Source organism: Anopheles marshallii, chromosome 2 (assembly GCF_943734725.1).
Source record: "Anopheles marshallii chromosome 2, idAnoMarsDA_429_01, whole genome shotgun sequence".
Lineage (NCBI taxonomy): Eukaryota > Metazoa > Arthropoda > Insecta > Diptera > Culicidae > Anopheles > Anopheles marshallii.
In genome coordinates, this window is record NC_071326.1 from 64,902,585 (window position 1) to 64,922,773 (window position 20,189).

The 20,189-nt window shown below is 41.6% G+C and overlaps 2 protein-coding genes across 2 annotated transcripts; both read right to left on the bottom strand.

Moving 5' to 3' along the window:
* Positions 1-371: 371 nt before the first annotated feature.
* Positions 372-6,458, bottom strand: LOC128708743 (proton-associated sugar transporter A-like). Its single transcript, XM_053803724.1, has 5 exons — positions 5,741-6,458; positions 4,796-5,058; positions 1,679-1,939; positions 704-1,608; positions 372-596 (listed from the first exon to the last, which is right to left on the bottom strand). Exons 1-5 carry the CDS (start codon positions 6,046-6,048, stop codon positions 372-374), a joined length of 1,962 nt encoding a protein of 653 aa, XP_053659699.1. The 5' UTR covers positions 6,049-6,458.
* Positions 6,459-9,768: 3,310 nt separating this feature from the next.
* Positions 9,769-12,047, bottom strand: LOC128707869 (proton-associated sugar transporter A-like). Its single transcript, XM_053802828.1, has 5 exons — positions 12,038-12,047; positions 11,708-11,963; positions 11,058-11,623; positions 10,064-10,980; positions 9,769-9,999 (listed from the first exon to the last, which is right to left on the bottom strand). The coding sequence occupies exons 1-5, from the start codon at positions 12,045-12,047 to the stop codon at positions 9,769-9,771; spliced, it is 1,980 nt and encodes a 659-aa protein (XP_053658803.1).
* Between the last annotated feature and the right edge of the window lie 8,142 nt (positions 12,048-20,189).

A 20,189-nucleotide genomic window follows, 5' to 3' on the forward strand; every position in this document is an offset into this window, starting at 1 on the left:
CCCAAAATTTGTCAACTTAATTAAAATTTCCATTAGTTAAAATGTCCTCATTGTTCCACATGTGGTGAAAAAATTAAGCGTATTGCATGCATACCTTTAGGCGCAATTCGCTCGATGCGCAACAATGTTTCACGTGGGAAAAATCAGCACAAAAGCACAATTTACTGCCCATGGTGATTTTAATGATTTCGATTAATTGCTTTCTATTCTTTTCACTTCATTTTATTACATTCTTCGAATTACATTTGTCATTAGTATAATAGTTTATCGGTTATTATTGCTAGTCTTATCCGTACATCGCTACATCGCTACCCCAATTATCACAATGCGTGGCTTACACACTTAAATGCACGGTAATAGCACCCACCGCACTACAGATCCAGATACTGGACCTGGGTGGCACATATCGACGCCAGGAGACTGCATACGCTGGCCGTGTAAATGACCGATGCCGTCGTTCCGGTTAGTGTTACCAGTGGACCCATCGTAAGGGAGAGAATAATTTGCGCTACAAACAGCATGCTGCCGATGATTGAAATGTCCGATGCCAACCCACGCCGTGGTTGCATTGGGTTCGTTTCATTGCACGAATCGAGCTGAGGTGGGTAATGGTAAAGGAATGTATATGTTATCCGATATTACAAAGCCATAAACTGATTTAATAATCTAAACATGCGCTTGTACTGCATTTCAAACAACTTACCAATCCTTTTGCATGATACTTCGCTAATATGATGTACGGCATTGTGAAGAGCAATGCGCCAACAATGCCACCAGTAACGCTGAACACATACACCGTCACTTTGTTTGGAAACATGGCCATACATAGCATGCCGACAAAATCAATCAACAAGCCACCACTGTATACGGTCCGCGCTCGAAACAGCCTTATCATACGTTCGATCGTGCACGAGTACGTGGAGCATGCAATCGAGTAAATGGCCATTCCGAAGCACCCGTACCGTACGCCTTCAATGTACAGTGCGTACTCATCCGAGTCAGAATGTGCCATCGGATCACCGCCGAATACGTTCTCGCCAACGAAATCCGTAAAGTACAGCGAATAGCTGATGTGGCTCATCCAGCAGAACAGATTTGTCACACACAGCACGCCAAGGGTGGACGGTATTCGAAACGTAGTCTTCAGGAACTCTTTTGCCGAACGTTGTTTGCTGCTTTGTTGCTCTTCCTCGAGAAATTCATTCAGCAGTGGTTTTTTATCTTCTGAAGAAAAAGAAACATCTTCATCCGGAGGCTCGTGTTCGCTGTCGAGCTGAAGTAACAGCGTGTCTGCAATGTCTTTCATCGGAAGCAGCTTCTTTTCGGTGGTGAAGCGCTCTCGCTCGCTAGCAATGATGCGCTCCGTTAATGGTTGCAGTAGCTCATTACGCTCCATCAGTGGAAGTGGAATTTCTCGAAAACTTGATACGGTTACACCAAGACAGAGGGCAAATACCACCGTAACCAGGATGAAGACCGTGTTTATATTACCTCCAAGGAACTCTCCCAGAACTGTACCATCCCAATCGATGGCCCCGATTAGGTAGCCAATGCATCCACCGACACCGGACAGCAGTGAGTACGTGCTGCAGGCTTGTCCGTGGTCCTCTAGAAAAGGAGGAAAAGTGTATATTAATAGGTTTACAGTTGTTCAAACGACTATAATACTATAACATACCTGGAAGACTCACATCCAGCAGATAGGCCATGGATGGTGCTTGTGAAGAATCTGCGCAAAAGTCTAACAGAATCGTACCGAGTATAGTCACTACTATGGCCCATTTGTAATGGTCCGTGGTGGCTGCGGATGCTGACGATGACTGGTATGGGTTGAAGTTTCGGTCGATCGTAACTGTGTTATTTATCACAGGCTCGCCGGACTCCCCTATGTCACCTAGCCAGTGCCCGATCGTTTCTCCAAACGGCAACAACAGACATCCTGCAGGATAGTTATTGAAAAATGAGGAATTTGTTACTAAATCGATGAGCAATAGTTTTGTAAAAGAGATTTTATTTTGATTTAAACTTTTCAAATTTATTGCTACATTTTTAAGATATTTATTGCATCGTAAAACCAAAAGCCGTGTCCGCGATTTGAAATGTGACGTGATATACATTTTACAACTTTCTACCACATATCCTCCTGCTTTAGCTAAATTAATTTACTAATAATATTTCTCCTTCGTAAGGAAGTGCAACATTGTTACACATGCAACGAACTGTATAAGATTAACTCGATATCGTACAAAGAATTATACTTTTCACAGGATCCAGTGGATTGGGTTTTCGACTTTTGGGTTTCGACGATTCATGCCCTTTTCAATCAGTATTATTTTTGTAAGATAGTGAGGGAATCATTTTAGGGTACTACCATTTTCAGTTAATTTTCATTTCGTCATTCATTAAAGATTTATTACATATTTAAAACATATTAATGCAATGCGCAAAAGGATCTGTTCAAATAAAGAAGCACATGCTTTACTCTGACTTGACACCAAATAGCATAAACCAGATATGCCAATATTTTCAACAGTGAACAGTAATCGAATGTGTACAGGACCATCCCCATCCCTCGCTCCCCATTATTCTAAGACAACTGTGGGGCAAGCAACCACGCTTTTTGCTGCGTCTCATTTGCGGGGACTCGCAGCTCTCCCTAACCCTCCACATTGGTGCAAATTTGCAAAATTTTGTTTTGCCTTTGCCCTTTTTTGCCAAAACAAGTTATCGAACTTTGTTAATTCTTGAAACTTTGTGGGGTTTCGGACAGCGATGAGCATACTCTTAAATACGGTTTTCATCGGTATATTGAATTGAAATGTTTACCAGTGGTCCGTGAAACCACAAGCTGTGCAAAAATGCATTTTTTTCAAAGTTTTCAGCATACTGGTTGTATGTACTGTGCGCTCATATATAATGTTGTATTATATCAAACTATCTTTATCTTTCGTACGGAAAAAGTTTGAAAAATAAACTTCAATTTAATAAATCAAATCATCTCTAATCAGCTCTAATCATTTCATCTACAAAATTAAGAAAAATAGTATTTTAATCATATTAGAAACAATTTCAATAGAGAATATTGATGTTAGTTGTGCAGTCTAAAAGTTAATTGAAATTTCTAATAGTACAAAGTACTAAGCATAAAACTGAACATCACTTTATGGTATTACAGCATCAGGGTTTCGAGCTTGTTATTTCTAGCATTGCTTGCCAATTATTTATCAATTTATATAAAGTTATGAAAAGATTTGGTCGTATTTATCTTAATAACGAACAAACAATTTAATTAAAATTGTTAAAAGGAAAGTAAAGTAAACAGCGCTTCACAAATAAAATGGATTACAAAGATATCGATATGGTAATACGAGTTAAATTCAAATCAGCTTTTATTTTATTCATTTATGAAACTGATTGTTAATGTAACCGAAAGAGATGAAATGATAATTGGCGAGTTTGGGTGATATGCTGCAAACTGTTACAAAATTTGATATTGCTGTTTTTTTTAAATAAGTGAATGGAGAATATAACCACATTTAATAATGGGTTGGATTAAAGCAGGAGATATATACGCCTGGTTGTATTTTGCCAATAAAAACCATATGTTAATAGGTTGTTTTTCCCATAAAATAAAACATACGCGAATTCGTACACGAGTTACTTAACAAAAAGCACACATTTCATAAGAAATGTATGATGACTGCCATTTCTTAACACATATTACTGATTCATGTGTTTCCTTACGTTTATGTTTGTGAAACCTAAAAAACAAACAAAAACGAAACGACTCCCATCTTCCCGCACCAAAGCAACGTTTGCTCACATAAGGTCAACAAAGAGAACACGTTTCTAGCGCAAAATTGTTTTACAGTCCTTATAGATTAAAGATTATCAGCGCACATGCATTATGCACCGCTCATTAACTGAATGAGCAACAAAAGTCATCCTGCATCGATGTAAATACAGCAAACCGCACTTGTCATCGCGCAGTGGGAGCAACCCGAAAGAATACCAAAAACACTCACATGCGATCGGTAATCGAATGGTAAAAAATTAAATTAAATCAAAGTACACTGTGTGATAACTCAGGCAATCATATTAGCGTGCCGGTGTGAGCTGAACGAAGTAATAAACTGTAAAGCATGATAAGCTTATTGAGTCATCGAATAATCGATCGCCCGAGTAATTCAAGCTCGAGTTCGGTCAAGTAGTAGCGCACAAAGGGCGGTTTTTTAGCGATATCGGCGATATAAAGCCGGCCGATAAGTGGCTGGTAATTCGTTTTACTACCGCCCAAAACGATTATATTTGGCAAGTAGACTTTATGTTTGGATTGTATCTCAACGCAATGATTGATGCTTAACTCCTGGTTTGCTTGTAAAACGAACGCTCCATGCATGTGAACACAGGCAGCTGGTGATGGGGAGCGATAAACAAATAGCTGCGAGCTCGTGATGAATGAGCAACATACAAAGCACACAGGGGAATGATATTTTACAACCACTGCTGCGTGATTAAATACGACGCCATTCACAGTTGTGGTTGTATCTAGTGCCCATATGTATTAAGCAAAGTATCTAAACGTTATGTCTGGCATTACATGGAATAAGTGCACTGGTTCCATCATACGGTATCTTTATTTTCTCCTACCCTTTGTGCAATAACCCAACATCAAAACAACTGCCGTACATGCATCTCATCTACCTCACTCTCTCGCTGCCATTAAACACACAGCAGAATCACAGCGTACTGCAAACGGGTTTCCGACACGTGCCGGAGTTTAAGGGCCACTCACCTAGTACGAGTCCCATCCCGAGCACCAGCAGCAGAGGCCGGCGTCGACCTAGTCGGGACCGGCACCGATCGCTGAACGTGCCAAGAAACGGTGACACGATGAAGCCGATGAGCGGTGAAATTCCCCAGACGATCGTCATCAGCTGATGTTCGATGCCGATGCCCAGCAGAATCGGTGTCACGAAGGCCGTCTCGGCTGAGTAGACAATCTCGATGCCCATGATAACGAACGACAGCCGGACAAAGTCGAGCAGCGATTTTTTCCTGCCAAACAAGTACGCAAAACGAAGAATGAAAAACTGTTTTCCACTGTGCAGTGCTGTTTGGGCACGAGCATAAAAGTCCCAACGCTGGATGTGGCGATCCGTAAAATGGTATCTTTACAGCTCTACGTGTGGATGTTTTTTTTTATGCCGGTCATTCTCATCGCAAAAAAAAACTTCTACGATTTCTACGCTTGTACCTTCTATTTCTTTTAAATGTTTGGAGCAATTTACTTTATTAAATATGCTTTATCACAACACATTATCACTAGAGCCTCACATTAATATACTTTGTCGGAACATTTGTAAGGTTCCTGCAGAGCTGTCAGTAAACGGTAGTAATGGTGAAGTTTCAAGGTATCGTATTTTGTATCATGATTAATTTAATCTGTGATTAATCTTATCGTAAAGAACTCTAGTCTAGGAGACTTCCCACTGGTCACTAAATCAACTCCACTACTGTCACTGTCAAGTACACTGGCAGCACTGATTTTCTCACGAGATCAACGATCGCCGATATCATTGCACGTCCTTGCATTCATTCGTAAAAAAAATCACTGTTCAATAATGCACACTGCACACACGATGTCCTACATAATGCGTTTTATAAGCATAAGTTAAACACGCACACGTAGGTGCCATTAGCGTACACACTCCACTCAAGCACCGCGCCTCATGCCTACCTGAACACGTGCGAATAGTCGTACTGTTGGTGGCGTGCGTTTTCCTCCCGTACACGCCGCAGCTCCTCCACCACCGGATCGATCCCGATGTGGGACTTTCGGCCTAGCACCACCCGCCCGGAAGCGGCCGATGAACCACCACCCGAGCCCGTCTTTACCATTGTCGCGTCTACCCCGGAAACGGAACAGGTCCGGTACCGTCTGGTGCACTGTAACGCCCGTATCGGTCTGGAAGCGCTCAGCGCCCGCGTGCCACTGATCGCAAACGACGCGAGCCAATTGTAGATGCCCTTTATCTCCCGGTACATGATAGGCGGAGGCTGTGCCTGAGCAAGGCGCGTGTGAACTGCACTCCGCGCTACACCAGCGCCAAGGGGCGCACGGTCACGTCACCTTTCCGAAGAGAAGCAACACACTCGGTTGCGTCACCTGCGTCACACACCGCACCGTCACAATCACCCGTACCCGATGGACGGTGTCACTATTCTAGATGCGCGGTAGATTGCCGTACCTGATAAAAACAGCCGGCTCAAGCGCCACCGATAAGGAATGTTTGGGATTTGGTAATGGGCGTCCCTAGACGGTGTACGCGGTTACCGAAATCATCGCCAAACAAAATCTGTTCTCCCGTCCGGCAAGCTAATCGATCGGGTGGCAAGTCACTACTGAAACGTTCGGCAGGTATCGCACCCGTACGTCGATTACAGCGTTGAATCATTCACATCTAATGCCCATTTGACATGACGTTGCGCACCGAACGATGTTAATCCGACCACCGGGAGGCACGTTCATGGCTTACAGTTACAGTTGGGACGGATGCAAGCGGCATCTGCCGACGGCAGGTGAAATGGTAGCAGGCTGCTCTAGCTGCCACTGAAAGCTTATCGGCATCAGATCTGGAGCTGCTAAATGGGAGGGAACACAAATATGCTGACTAGCATCAGATCAGCGCAGCTACCAGTGGTCGTGGATGCGCTGGTTGTGACGTGGCTTATTAGTGCCATTTTTAATTGAAGTCACTGAGAAACACTATTCACGTTGATTCGCTTATAAAAAATCTCTAATTAGGTAAATTACATTCATATAGTTCATTCGGAGATCCTTCAGTAACACGATGCTTTGACATGAATTCAATGATGGTGACAACATTTCTTTTAGTATAGTACACAACCATTGCTTATATTGTCCATTTGATTTTCTGTGGAATGAAGGTCAGCAATCTATTTCCTTCATAATATCCGGGATATTAAGATAACTCAGATCACGTCTGTGGCTCTATTTACTCGTGTTTTTAGATCGTATCATACTAGCACTATGATAAGGATTAATCACAGTTAATGGTATGGTAGTACTTTTCCTACACTTAAGCTCTCTAGTAAGATGATCGTTAACAATATTTACACTCACACAATAAAAGCCACATCTTTGTGTTTCAATAAAGTAACACAGTCTACCGTTTGATGGCTTTGTAATTGTTCTATTTTCGTCTTCAGTGTTTATCACTACCTGTGCAGATGTCAGCATTATCGCGCGTTTTGTAGCATACTCCTTATCAGTAGCTTTGAAACGTGGCTGTTACTTAAAGCCTACATTTAGGCGCATTTAGGCGCTGTGTTGTTTACATTAAAGGGTTAAAATAAACTTGAATCACGTTTAATATTCAAGAAGTTCGGCCAAGCCGTATTGCTTATAGTACTTTGATAACTTAATCTATGGTCAAATTCACATTAATTTGGAGACATTTTTTTCTCCAAAACACTGAAAGTGCAGCTTATTCCAGGTATACTCGACCAAGTCAAAACATCTCATGCCAGGCAATCGGCGAATTAACCACATGTCATTGAAAGACCTGGTTAACAGTGATTATATAGATTCGATCAATGATGGCCCTAGGCATAGCCAGAACGAACAAGTACGCCCTTGGCAAAAATATAATTGAGCGCCGAAGCCGAGTTAAAATATATTCACTTATCATCAAAATCATCTTCACGCCTTTAATTCGCCGTTGGCCGTTTTAGTCCCTGATTCATCTACCATATGGGTCCGGCTGTGATATGTTCCTGCAACACTCGATGTACTGAATTTATTGCTGACATGATTCTACTTCGCTGTTAAAAAGAACAACTAGTTTGATATTTATTTGCTTCATGGTGAAGATCATTGATCCGAAGACAGTTGTCCTCATTCGCGTAACATTTGCTCGTAGACAATTCACTAAGTTGAGACTATGTGCAGAATACCGTAAAAATAATAATAGCTTGTTAATTCCCAAAACCACGTCAACTCAGCTGTGTTTTCTAGCTTTTCTAGTTTCTAGTTATCGCTTCGGTTTTTGATCACAATTTCCGTTCGTCTCTGTCTTTTAGCTTGTACGCATAGAAGCGGCTATATGTACATCAACTTCACGAGTTTATCCGTAACTTCCACAAATCGGTTTATTTACTCCTTTTGATAATTGAAACTTTTACCGGAAGAATGAACAGACCGTTGAACTAACTGAAGATGTTAGTTCCAAAAACAATCTAATCAACAAACCACAAATATTTTACGAATCTAGATCAAGACGACAATGAAGGTGTGTGAGGTGTACATCAGACTCAAACGCGAAGCAGCAAGAATTGGATTGAGAATCAATGCGACGAAGTCGAAATACCTGATTGCCGGAGGATCAGCCCATGATAGGGCCCATTTGGGAGACAGCGTATCAGTCGACGGCGACAACCTCAAGGTGGTAAAGGAATTCTGCCATCTTGGGACGGTAGTTACTTCCGGCAACATCACCAGCGAAATCCGAAGATGCATTGTACAGGGGAAAGTCTTCACCATCTGCTGAGATCCAGAAGGCTTCGAGACCGCACGAAGTGTGAGATATATCGCACATTGATTCGCTTGGATCCTCTATGGACATAAGTCTTGGACCATCTGAGCGGAGGGTGTGTTCTTTGGCGGTGTGTTCGAGCATGAAGTGTGGAGTAGGAGAATGAGCCACCATGAACCGCTTGCTGAGCTGTACGACGAACCGGACATCTTGACGGTGGCGAATGCCGGCATCGGCGGACTAACGACCCACCAAGAAGGTGTTCGTTAGCGACCTCCAGTTCGGCATGAGACGCAGGGGGGCGTAACGTGCTCGTTGGCTGAATCAGGTGAAGCAGAACCTGTCGGAATTCGGGAGTCTCCATTGATGACAAGCTGCACCCAAGTATCCTAGAGAATAATTATTGACCGGGTCATGTCACGACGACATGCTTCATCGTGAGCTGTCCTACGCACGAGAGGGAGAGAGAGAGAGATCAAGCACTAAACATGAAAAATGAATTTCAAACTTGCTCCTTTTTAACAATTCTATTACTTAGTTTATAAATCCAATTTATAATTTTTGCCGTACAACATCCGACTTGCCACTAAAAGATACCCAAATAGGTTCTTTCAACTTGTGATAAAATTATTACTTACTCTCAATTTGGTCTCCCAAAAGCCTCCTCTGGCAATATCTATCGGGACAATTCCTCCCTACAGCTTCGGAACTGAACTGGGTTAAATGACCAGAATGCATACAGGGAAATTCATCATAGTGTGCCAGATAAGAATTAAAAAACCCATCATACCTTTCAAAAATTCATTCAAATTTATATTGGTTACTGAACAAATCTAAAGAAATCGGAGTAAATGCATTTAATCAATGTGACTTTATTGTACATATTTAAATATATATATATATATATATATATATATATATATATATATATAAATCATTCATCCTGGCCAGGAACAACATGTAAGCGTAAGCATCGAAGATGTTTATTGTGTCAAATTAAAACAAAACAATACACTAAAAAGTATCGGTCGCATTCGTCCGCAACATGTACACGATTTAAATAAGCTGCTAGTAGTAACGCTTTCGGCACAAAGTAGTAGAAGCAACACTGCTTAAGGTTGGTTGGTATCACAATGGTCCCCACCATACCACGGTGCGTGGGGTTCGTGCTGTCCGTCTGTATCCGACATGCGGTTCTGACAACCATCAATTACAAATCCATGTAGACTACTTGAGATGCACACACCGAGGCTAGCAGACTGCAAAGGCTCGCACTGAACACGACGACGGAGGTCGTGCCGAAGACAGAGATAAGCGACCCCATACCGAGGGCAACGATGATTTGTGCGACGAAGATCATTCCACCGACGACGGCAATGTCCGTGGCCAGACCACGCTTCCGTTCCTGGGTCGGTTCGGCACCCGGTTTCGTTACTTTAAACTGTGGAACAGGAGAGCAGTTGCTTAAATGTGACCAACTAAAGAAAATATTATGGTGTACCTACCGTTCCCTTCGCATGATACTGTCCGATCAGTAAGAATGGCATGGTGAAGAGCAGCGCGTAAACGATTCCACCGGTTGCACTGAGCACATATACGGTCACCTTGTTCGGGAAGAACGCCATACAGGCCATACCGATAGCGTCTATGATCAAGCCGCCACAGTACACCGTGCGGGCACGCAACACCTTGATCAGTTTCTCGATCGTGAACGAACAGGTAGAGCATGAGATGGAGTAGATGGCCATACCGAAGCAGGCATACCGGACGCCCTCCAGGAACAGTTTATACTCGTCCGAATAGGACGGTGCGGCCGGATTACCCTTAAATACTTCCTCGCCCACAAAGTCCGTAAAGTACAGCGCGTAACTGAGATGGCTCATCCAGCAGAACAGATTCGTCAGGCAGAGGATCGCGATCGATTTCGGCATCATGACAATGCTCTTGATGAAATCCATCGGACCCATCGGAACATGCTCGTCCTCTTCCTCCAGCTCGGCATCAGCTTTCGCCTGCGGTGCCCTCTCCACATCGACCAGTGCGTTGTTAATCTTCTGCGGTACGGCATCCTCCGGTGATTGGATCGACTGCAGTTGAGCCGTGAGCGCCTTGCTTACATCCTTAACCACGAAAATTTGGTTCTGTCGACGGGCTTTCTCCTTCTTGATCACTGTTTCCGTCAGTGGACGTAACAGCTCGTCCGATTCGAGCAGTGGAAGCGGTATCTCACGGAAGCTGGTTAGGCTGATCGTTAGGCAAATGGTGAAGATGATCACCACCAATGTGAAGACGGTTTTGATACTACCACCCAGAAACTCGCCAAATGACGTCTCGTCCCAGTTGATGCCGCCCATCGCGTAACCCACCGACCCACCGAGCCCGGCCAGTATCGAGAATGTACTGCAAGCACGGGCATGATCCTCTGGAATAAGAATAAGAACATTACTTCGCGTTACAGAACCTACACTCAGCAACAGCAAAATATCTGTCTGTTCCCACCTGGTAGCGAAACATCCAACAGGAATGCACGGGACGGTGTCATGCAGTTGTCCGCGTTAAAGTCGGTGAGGATCGTACCGATGATGGTGATGACGATCGCCCACCGATAGTCCGTCCGATGTTCGGCAATTTGCTCATCAACCCGGTAGAAGTTGTACGAGTGGAACGCATCGGACACGATCGTCCCGTTGAGATCTATCAGCGCGGCTGCACCGCCGAATGTGTTTGCCGGATCGTCTACGATTTCGCCCAAGTCCCCGAACCAGGCACCGATATTCTTGCCAAACGGTACCAGTATGCAACCGATTATGAGACCTACGCCCAGGGCGAACAGCACCGGTCGTCTTCGACCGAACCGCGAGCGACACCGATCGCTGATGGAACCGATAACGGGCGATAGGAAAAATCCTATCAGTGGCGAGATGCCCCAAACCATCGTCATTAGCTGATGTTCGATGCCAATGCTGAGCAAGATCGGTGATACGAAGGCCGTCTCGGCTGAGTACACGAACTCCATGCCCATTATTACCGCTGAGATTCTAATGAAATCGAACCTGGATTTATTTCTGCGGAGCGAAAAAAAAAAAACAAATGAAAAACACAGTTACAAATGATTGCTGACGTCATGGCGTGCAAGGTGAAGTACAAACCTAAACACGTGTGAGTAGTCGTGTTTTTGACGGCGTGCATTTTCTTCCCGGATTTGTCTCATCTCCTTCATCACCGGATCGTTGCGGAACTCCGAGTGGAAATTGGTACCGCTGCCCGCGACCATTGTGAAGCTGCTCTGTAGAGAGGCGCTGAGATGTGCTCTTCTTGTTGCTGTAGGCTTGTTGCTGCTTGTACCCGGCTGCAATTGTCCTGACGTGCCTACGCTACCACCCTTGTTTGGATCCGCGTTTGTGTCTACGGTGAGAAACATTAAGTGTAATTAGAGTTTAATGGAAATAATTGGAAAATGTACATTTCAACACGATCACAACCATTCATGCTCAAACTTTCAACAGCCAAGGAGAGTTGTAAAATGGGGCTGCCTATCTGCTCTGCCTAGAACGTATGCTAACTGGTCAAAACGGCGCTCAGCAACAACTGAACCAACAAACCATTAATCCATCTTGGGTAACGAACGCTAACTAAACACGACATTCCGTTCCGATGACCCATTGGGCATAAACGGTTCACCGTCGGAGTGGCATCACTGTCCAATCGTGGAGTCTTGGTTCACTTTTTTGTTTACACCCTCCGCGCATACGACATGGTTTCACATCGACGAAAAAACGCATCGCTGTGTGATACGTTATCAACAATTTCATTCTCTGTGAAATGATTTTCGGCTTGTTGTTACTCCTTCCGTTCGATTATACGGTTAGTTTTATGCTGCATCAACAACCAGCCAGAGCGATGGCGATAGAGGACTGTATCTCCATTTTCGTGCCCACTATTTGTTCCCGTTGATTTACTCACTTGTCATGGTGGCTTCAGGAATGGGAAATAAATCCAACCATTAAAACCGTAAAGTTTAGAACATTTCTTTAAGCAACAACACCCTCACACACAACAGCACCCTCACAAGCGCTACTCATTGTGAGCAACCAAAGCCTACTAGGTGTTTTGCAATTTGTGGATGTTTCTTGGTGATAAGGGTGCTCAGAGAGGTAAGTCATTGAACTGTTTTTCTTTGTTTTTTTTTTTAATGTAAAGCACTTACTAAATAAAACCCTTCTTTCCTAGAGGAGAAAGCCTTGAGTTAAGAAAAAATTAATAGACGAAAGAAAGACTTGAGGGAGTCGACATTACTGCGTCCTTACACCCCAATAACCATCATGAGTTTTTTTTTAATTGAAATCCTTTTGCACTATTAAAAAGATATAATTTTATGAAGATTTATTTATTTACGATTATGTAGTAGATTACAAATTTATTTATTGGACTTGTTATGTATTTCCTGCTTTATCTACTATAAAATGTAACGACAATGGTTGCCTCTCATAGTTTCACGGCTTTAGGTTGATTGTTTCCATAGTTACCGCGCAAACCGGCACTTCAAATACCCGAGCATTATCAACGTAATCATTTTATTGTGATCCCTATTATCTGCTCTAGTTCAAACCATTCAAACCATCAAACCATAAATTAATTGCCATTTTTGTCATTCCAGCAGTGCATTTAACATTCCAGTGGTCCATTGGTGTATTGGTAGCGGAGCCGGTCTTCACATGACAGAACCGAGACAATATCCCATCCAATATCCTTTCCCCCAGAACTAGATAGCCAGAACTGATTATCCGGCTAAATGGTAGAAAAATTCAATACCTGGCCTGACCGTTCTAACGAAAATAAACTTGTTTACTTGTTTAAGACGTCTAAACTAATGTTAAAAAATAGGCTTTGACATATTTTTGCTTTTTTCACCCCGATATTTTGCGTGTTTAGACTTTATGTATTTATTTTTTCGCATCAATTGGTTCCATTTCATTTTGTTTTTACAATGCTCGCGAGCAATAATGTTTTCCAATTATGCCTAAACATCGCTGATACAAGACCTTAAAATTAAAAGTGATATAAAAGGTATTCGGTATACGATGTGCTTCAAATGTGTCTAGAGCAGCCGAGAATAAGCCGAAATCAAAACATTTTTCGCATCTGTTTTGATTGCTTTATCATTTTTCCACATTCAACATAGAGCATGAGGGAAGCAAGTTAAACCGCTTTGAAATCAATAGATCTTTGCGCTCGCCGTAGTGAAACGACTAGATTTTCACTCACACATGAAGAAAACATGGTTAGAACGTAAGATGTTACGTTCGTAGCCCGGCAACAGAAAGCATCATTTACCTTTTCCACCTCTCCACAAACCCTTTGCGAACAAAATCCAACCGCATTATCAATGGAGTTATGTTAGGTCATGGCTTTACTTCTTCCTTTGACGCTTGGCAAGTACCAGTACTACATGTTTGTTTTCGTCTAATTAATGAATAAACACAACCGAAAAGTCGCAAAACTAATCACATTGCTAGACTATTATGTCATCGATCCTAAGAAAGCGCTTTCTGCTTTCAACTTCTCATTAAGATCATTAATCCAACTTTGCTTTGATGAAACAAGATGTCTAGTGTAAAAGATTGAAAGCTTCCAATTAATACTGGAGCGGTCTGTTTGTTAACACATTTGCAAAGTGATTTGAGGTACAAACAGGAGAGACCATGCAAAAAATCTCACAGCGTAAAATAACCGACACTGATAAGCGGTCTTATGCTTCTGTCTACAGGAAGAAACTACCATCATCAAACATCCACAACCATCTTGAGAGTTTGAGACAATTTGTAACGCGTTGAAGAAATTTATTCAACCTCGTTGAACGACTAAATCGGGCATGGTTGAAGTGGTGTACTGCCTGAGGTACACGGAGAAAAAGAATTTGTCCCCAACCAATCTCAAGTGCATACTTGATGCTCTACATATCGGAACAGGTATTTTGTAGGGGTTTGTTAAAAGCAAAGCTCATCCACACATTACTACTGCTGAACTGTACAAGTGATCAGATGATAGTGAAATTACACATCAAAAGTAAACAAATGATGTTCACACCCAGTGCTTCAAATGCTATTTTCCCACACAGTTCAAGTTCACCACGGTGCATTCATTCCGCATGTTTGCACGCCTCCAGCAAGCATAATGCTTTCCAGCGCTCTTTTGTTGGCATAACTGAACGCATGTAAATTAATGCTGCGCATATAGGAACGTGCTGCGGCAATCTAAACGGACGAATGTTGATTAGCCTTTTTGCCCGTCTGTGAATGAAAAACATTTGTGTCAATGGCAGTGATAATAATGGAGCTCAAAATTGAAACGGTTCGAATTACAGTAAATAGAAGGACTTGTATTATTCGTATGAAATTTAAATGCAAACTTTGGAAAAATGCAAAATGCGAAAGAAAAACAATGCAGCCATGTCTACCAATGAATCTAACCAAATTAATCTTTTAAATATTATTAGATCATGCAGTAAGTTTCAACTATTACAAAATGGAAATTATTCAACATAGTTTCTTTCAGTACAGCTTCTACGTGAAATATGAGCAGTATTGCTATAGAATTAGCATAATTGTGTTTGATTAATCTGAAAATAATTTACATACTTCTGACTTTAACTTCAAACAATGAAAAGTTTCAAAGGAACTGAAAAAATGGGTAAAAATGTAAAAAAATGCAACAAACCTCAAAAAGTGCAGTATTGTTTTTACGTACAAGGAATTGAATAATGTCATTCGTTTAAATTTTAAAATACTGTTTTTATAATATTTTAATGTCACATAATTAAGTGGCGCCCTGAAAACAATTAGCAAACACCAGTTCACGTAAAAGAAAAGACAATATTTAGTCGTACTTTGTTTGAAGATTAACGTTCACATTTAAACGACAGCTGAAACAATGGTATCACAATGATGGAAAATTGTCTAAAAACCAAATTTATCACCATCATTAACTTGAATCCATAGTAGTCATTAAAATTAATGCAAAAATTCAAACTACGATCGTAAATTGTACCTGTGTAAAGTATCATAAAAGCAAGCTTCAAACTATTGTAACGCCACATTTAATATGATGTCAGCTGCAACAACCAACAATGTCACATTAACAATAGGGTATAAAAATAATTTCCTTCGTGACAGTACAAAGTGAGCGAACAATATAATTTGCACCCTGTACAACACAACCTGTTAAATGTAGTATATTGTTTGATGATGTTGTTATATTTGTTAAACTGTTGTGAGTAGCTGTGTACGTTAATGAAAATGTCAAACTGCAACAATGCAACTACCCATCATTTATTAAATCGTATTACTCCCTTATTAGACTGAGTACAGTTCAGTTCAAACGAATCCAAGTTGGCTAATCCTTAACCTCAACAGCTTTTTTATTCCGCATCATAATTGTTATACGTACTAGGTCTGCAATCGAGTTAAAGCTTAAGCTCCGATGCTAAGCTACATGATAAATTCCTAAGAAATATGGATTGCAAGTGCAAAAGCTAACAATGGCAACTGCAGAATAAGTATCCTTCCCTTAATCAGAATCACAACCAGGCAGTTCTTGGATTATGCGATTGTGCTAAGTTTTAAGGATACTGGCGATACGGATACGATTCAACGAACAAAATCGATGCCAGTTAGATAAAAAGCTACAGATTGATTGTACAATTAAATTCCGAAAAATTTACTCAACAATTGTGAAATGCATCGCATGGTATTAAACAACAGTATATCACACCTTCCAATCGGTACAATCGCCTTGAAATGCTATCGCATCTCACACATCATCAATCAAACTGAAAGCTTGGCATCGGCTTGCCTGCCTCTCCATAGCAACGACTTTCTTGCACATCCTCGTGACCGGATTATAATAGGCCATCCGTCCATATATTTTTCCACTTACACTCAAACCCTCAAGTACTCACCCAACTAATCTGCAGGAGAGATCGGATTTTCTTCACTCAACACCGCACAGAACGAACCCAATTCACAGTTCACGAGTGTAAAACTATTAATGTTCTACTTTGCTGACGACCTAATGCCTTCAGACGTCGTGTCTTGTAGTCGATGAATGTGTACGGCTTGCACATAACTTTCACTCACTAACAAGGGGCTCACACTTGCTCGGTGTTTCACCTTTGATGCGGTAAGTCCCACTACGTCACGAGTCCTTAACTGGTGTCGCTCGGCCTGGGAACACTTGTCCCATTCAGGAATTTATACAATCTATCACCAACACACTGTTTGTTGCACAGCACAAAAGAGACACGCTCGCTTTTCAATGTACTAATGACACTTTTTCACGCTAGAAACTATTCCGCGATAGGTAGATTCTCGACACGAGATGAATGTTTCTAGACAGATCGATCACACACATACGCGTTCACCCATTCGGACAATTCGACAAGAATCCGAGAACCCGTGCTACACCAGCCGGTTATCTACCGCACACTGAACGTTCCGACGGTGGTTGCAGATTAATTTATACAAAGCTTCTCACTATCGCCCGCCGGCCGCCTATTTGAAAGACGCTGCACTTCAGCCCATCGTCACGCAGTGAACCACCAATCTTGTAGAGATAATGGAATGGTGGGTATGAATCTGATCAACCGCCTCCACATTCGAATTCTCTCCCGAAGCTTATCGATGATAATGCGTATCACTGAAGGTGCATCTCATTGGGGTAACACTTTACGAGCACGCGATGCTGTTCCATCGTACGGTACAGTTCCTGGTATTTCTATGTTGTTGCTTTTTTTTAACTCATTTCTTCACACCCAACTGGACGATTGGCGACATTTTTCTCAACCGTGCTAATGAGGGTGGTTTCGCAGCTGCAGAAAACAATCGACATCCTTGGCTGTCAATTTTCTCCCCTGTCAGTAGCGCACCATTATCTTTCACTCATGCCAGTTCCGGGATATAGCAACGGTTGGAGATGGTGATTTCTTTCGGTTGAGAAAAATGTAGCGAATCATCCAAGAGTAAAATTTGGAGGTCAAATTGGGTGGACTACTTCTTGCAGCACATTGACATAATGTACAAGACGAATAAAAAAGATTTGCCCTGCAAAGATAACTTTAAGATAGGTGCCAAAGAAGAGAGATTGTTTTTAAATGGAGTTACACACAGTATCTCAAATCAGGAAGTCAACTGCAAGTAATACCCTCATTTGGCATACTTAATTTAAAGGAGAAAACTAGTACCAGACAGGCGGGTGCGTCTGAGACGTCTTTAAAAATCATGCATCTTTCTTACAGACATTATTTTAACCCCTGAAGACATATTAGTTTTGAAGTTAATTTAAAAAATCAGCATCTCAGGAGTCTTAATTGTGTTTCCTTACAGTACATGGTATGTAATATCAATTCTATGATCATTTCATACCAATGAAACCCGTTTTAAAATTAACATTAAGCTTGATTTATTAAAGCATATTGGAATATCTGAATCCAGGATTTTGGTCAAACATACGGGAACATATGTGTTTCCTTCCCAGGAAACTTCACCTGATTCAAAATTAACTCATTCCTAATATAGGACTCGCCAATGAGTAATAATTACGAATCTTTCCATCATCCCTTCTGGAACATTCTTTCCCACGCAATCCCGGTCGTGTCTCTCGTCGTGTCTATTTGCCATTCTATGTACACCCTGGAATTTCTCTGCCAAGTTCATAATCAGTCAGTAAACATTAACCCAAACCTACGACAAAGCTTTCCGGCATGCCGCCTGGTGCGTTCGTTGCCTATGTCCGCAACGGTTGGTTATCCAGTAAAAAAGACACATAGAAACACGATCAGAAAACGGTTGAAACATTCATTACACCGATTGACAATCGTTCGGAATCAGTTACGACCGGTTTCTTATCAACTGTTCGATAATGAACAATTCGGTATTCTTTGCACCGACCACAAACCAGAAACCGAACAGACAAGATGCTGCAACCAACCACGCACTGAGCACCAGTTATTATCCGTGTCTATACTGCGCGTCAGCGTTTGAGCGCTTTTTGGAAGATTTTGGCAATTGCTTCGATGGGATAAAAGATGCACCTGTATCCTCTAGCTTATACCGGCCAGCATGTAATGAACTGTCAATGGCGCTTCACATCATCCATCACGGAGGCTGACTGTTGGAGATCAGTGCGAAGTACACCGCTCGGTGGGTGGATCGTTGTCGTATGTGTTATCTGTGCCGGTTCGGACTATTAAATTGAGATAGGAATTTTCCTTTAGCCCCCTTTCGCTGCTGCCGCATGTCGTGTGGCGGTTTATCAGTGCCATCGCTCAGTCAACATCTCTCTCTATGACACCTTTCTAGAAATTGGTCATTTAATAACGTCTAGTGCAGCACGATCGTGTGGTGAAGCTACTACCGGGTAGCTGTAAGAAACTGAGAGCAAATATAGAAAATCCACAGCAAAACAATACTAAGCCTTTAGGAGAATAACGTGCCTTGGATATGTATTCCAGTTTTCATCATTTCCAAGCTGCGGTGCATTTCTCTCAAATTGAAAAGTTTCTATTTTTCATGCTTAAAGTTTAAGAACTTTGCCTAGGAACAAAATCGGAAATTGGTACCAATAGGGATTGAATCACAATAATTTCATGAAATTTGAAACAATTGATTTCGAAGAATTTCATTTTCATAGAAATGCATGCACCTTATTTACCAAGTAATATACATATGTCCGTGGACTGGTTCTAAGAACTAGACAATTATTATGACTTCCAAATACTAATTGCGAATATTTAGCAATCTCCATGTATAATGTATCGCATTTGTACTTCAAGTATTCACTAGTACAGTTCAAAGAGAGAATATTGTTAGGATGCACAAACTGGGTAAGTTGGGATAATATGTAAGCTGTTCCATTAGGCGTAAGTTCGTTATAAGAAAGTTTTAATAAATGATAATAATAGTAACTACTTTATACACGTGCTTTACAGGTGCTAATTAGTAGAATAAATAGCATAAAGCTATCAAATTTCCTTTATGGCTAACAAATCCTACATTTTCTCTACTGGAGCGTTCTCGATCGATACTTTCAATGATTTCCACCATAATTGCATATTTTAAAAGCGCGTGATAGGTAACAAGAGGTGAGATTTCATGTTGATTGCTAGCTCCAATACCTCTAACCTACCTAAACGTCTACTCGGCAACCCTGTAATTATATAGTAACTGTAATAGCGCTAGGAAAACTACTGTACAGGCACTCTCCGAGATACGCTATTATAGCGGACCGCTGTAACCCGGGAAAAATCCGTTTATCGCGAATTTCTGCGTAAGTCGAATCCGGGAGTCGAAATAGTTTATACTTCAAAGGTAGATAGTTGAGTTTCCTCGCTGTACTTAATTTATTCAGCAAATCCGGCTACTTTTTGATAGAATACATTAAAATAAGCTAGAAACAAATGTTTTATATGACAAAGGACAAAGGTATTTTCGGCCCATTTTTAACATTATTGCTTAGATTTTGTGCTATAAACTAACTCAGCTGTCAAATTTCCAAAATCCACGCAACTCCGAATCCGCGTATAAGAGGAACCGCGTATCTCGGGAACTGCCTGTACAATGTTATTGCTCGACTGCT

Excerpts from the sequence above, each read along its gene's own strand:
- LOC128708743 (XM_053803724.1), bottom strand. The coding sequence starts at position 6,048 with ATGTACCGGGAGATAAAGGGCATCTACAATTGGCTCGCGTCGTTTGCG. Across the intron at positions 1,940-4,795 it reads CGGGATGGGACTCGTACTAG|GATGTCTGTTGTTGCCGTTT; the intron begins GTGAGTGGCCCT and ends ACTATCCTGCAG. Across the intron at positions 597-703 it reads AGTATCATGCAAAAGGATTG|CTCGATTCGTGCAATGAAAC; the intron begins GTAAGTTGTTTG and ends TACCCACCTCAG.
- LOC128707869 (XM_053802828.1), bottom strand. Across the intron at positions 11,624-11,707 it reads GACTACTCACACGTGTTTAG|AAATAAATCCAGGTTCGATT; the intron begins GTTTGTACTTCA and ends TTCGCTCCGCAG. Across the intron at positions 10,000-10,063 it reads AGTATCATGCGAAGGGAACG|TTTAAAGTAACGAAACCGGG; the intron begins GTAGGTACACCA and ends CCTGTTCCACAG.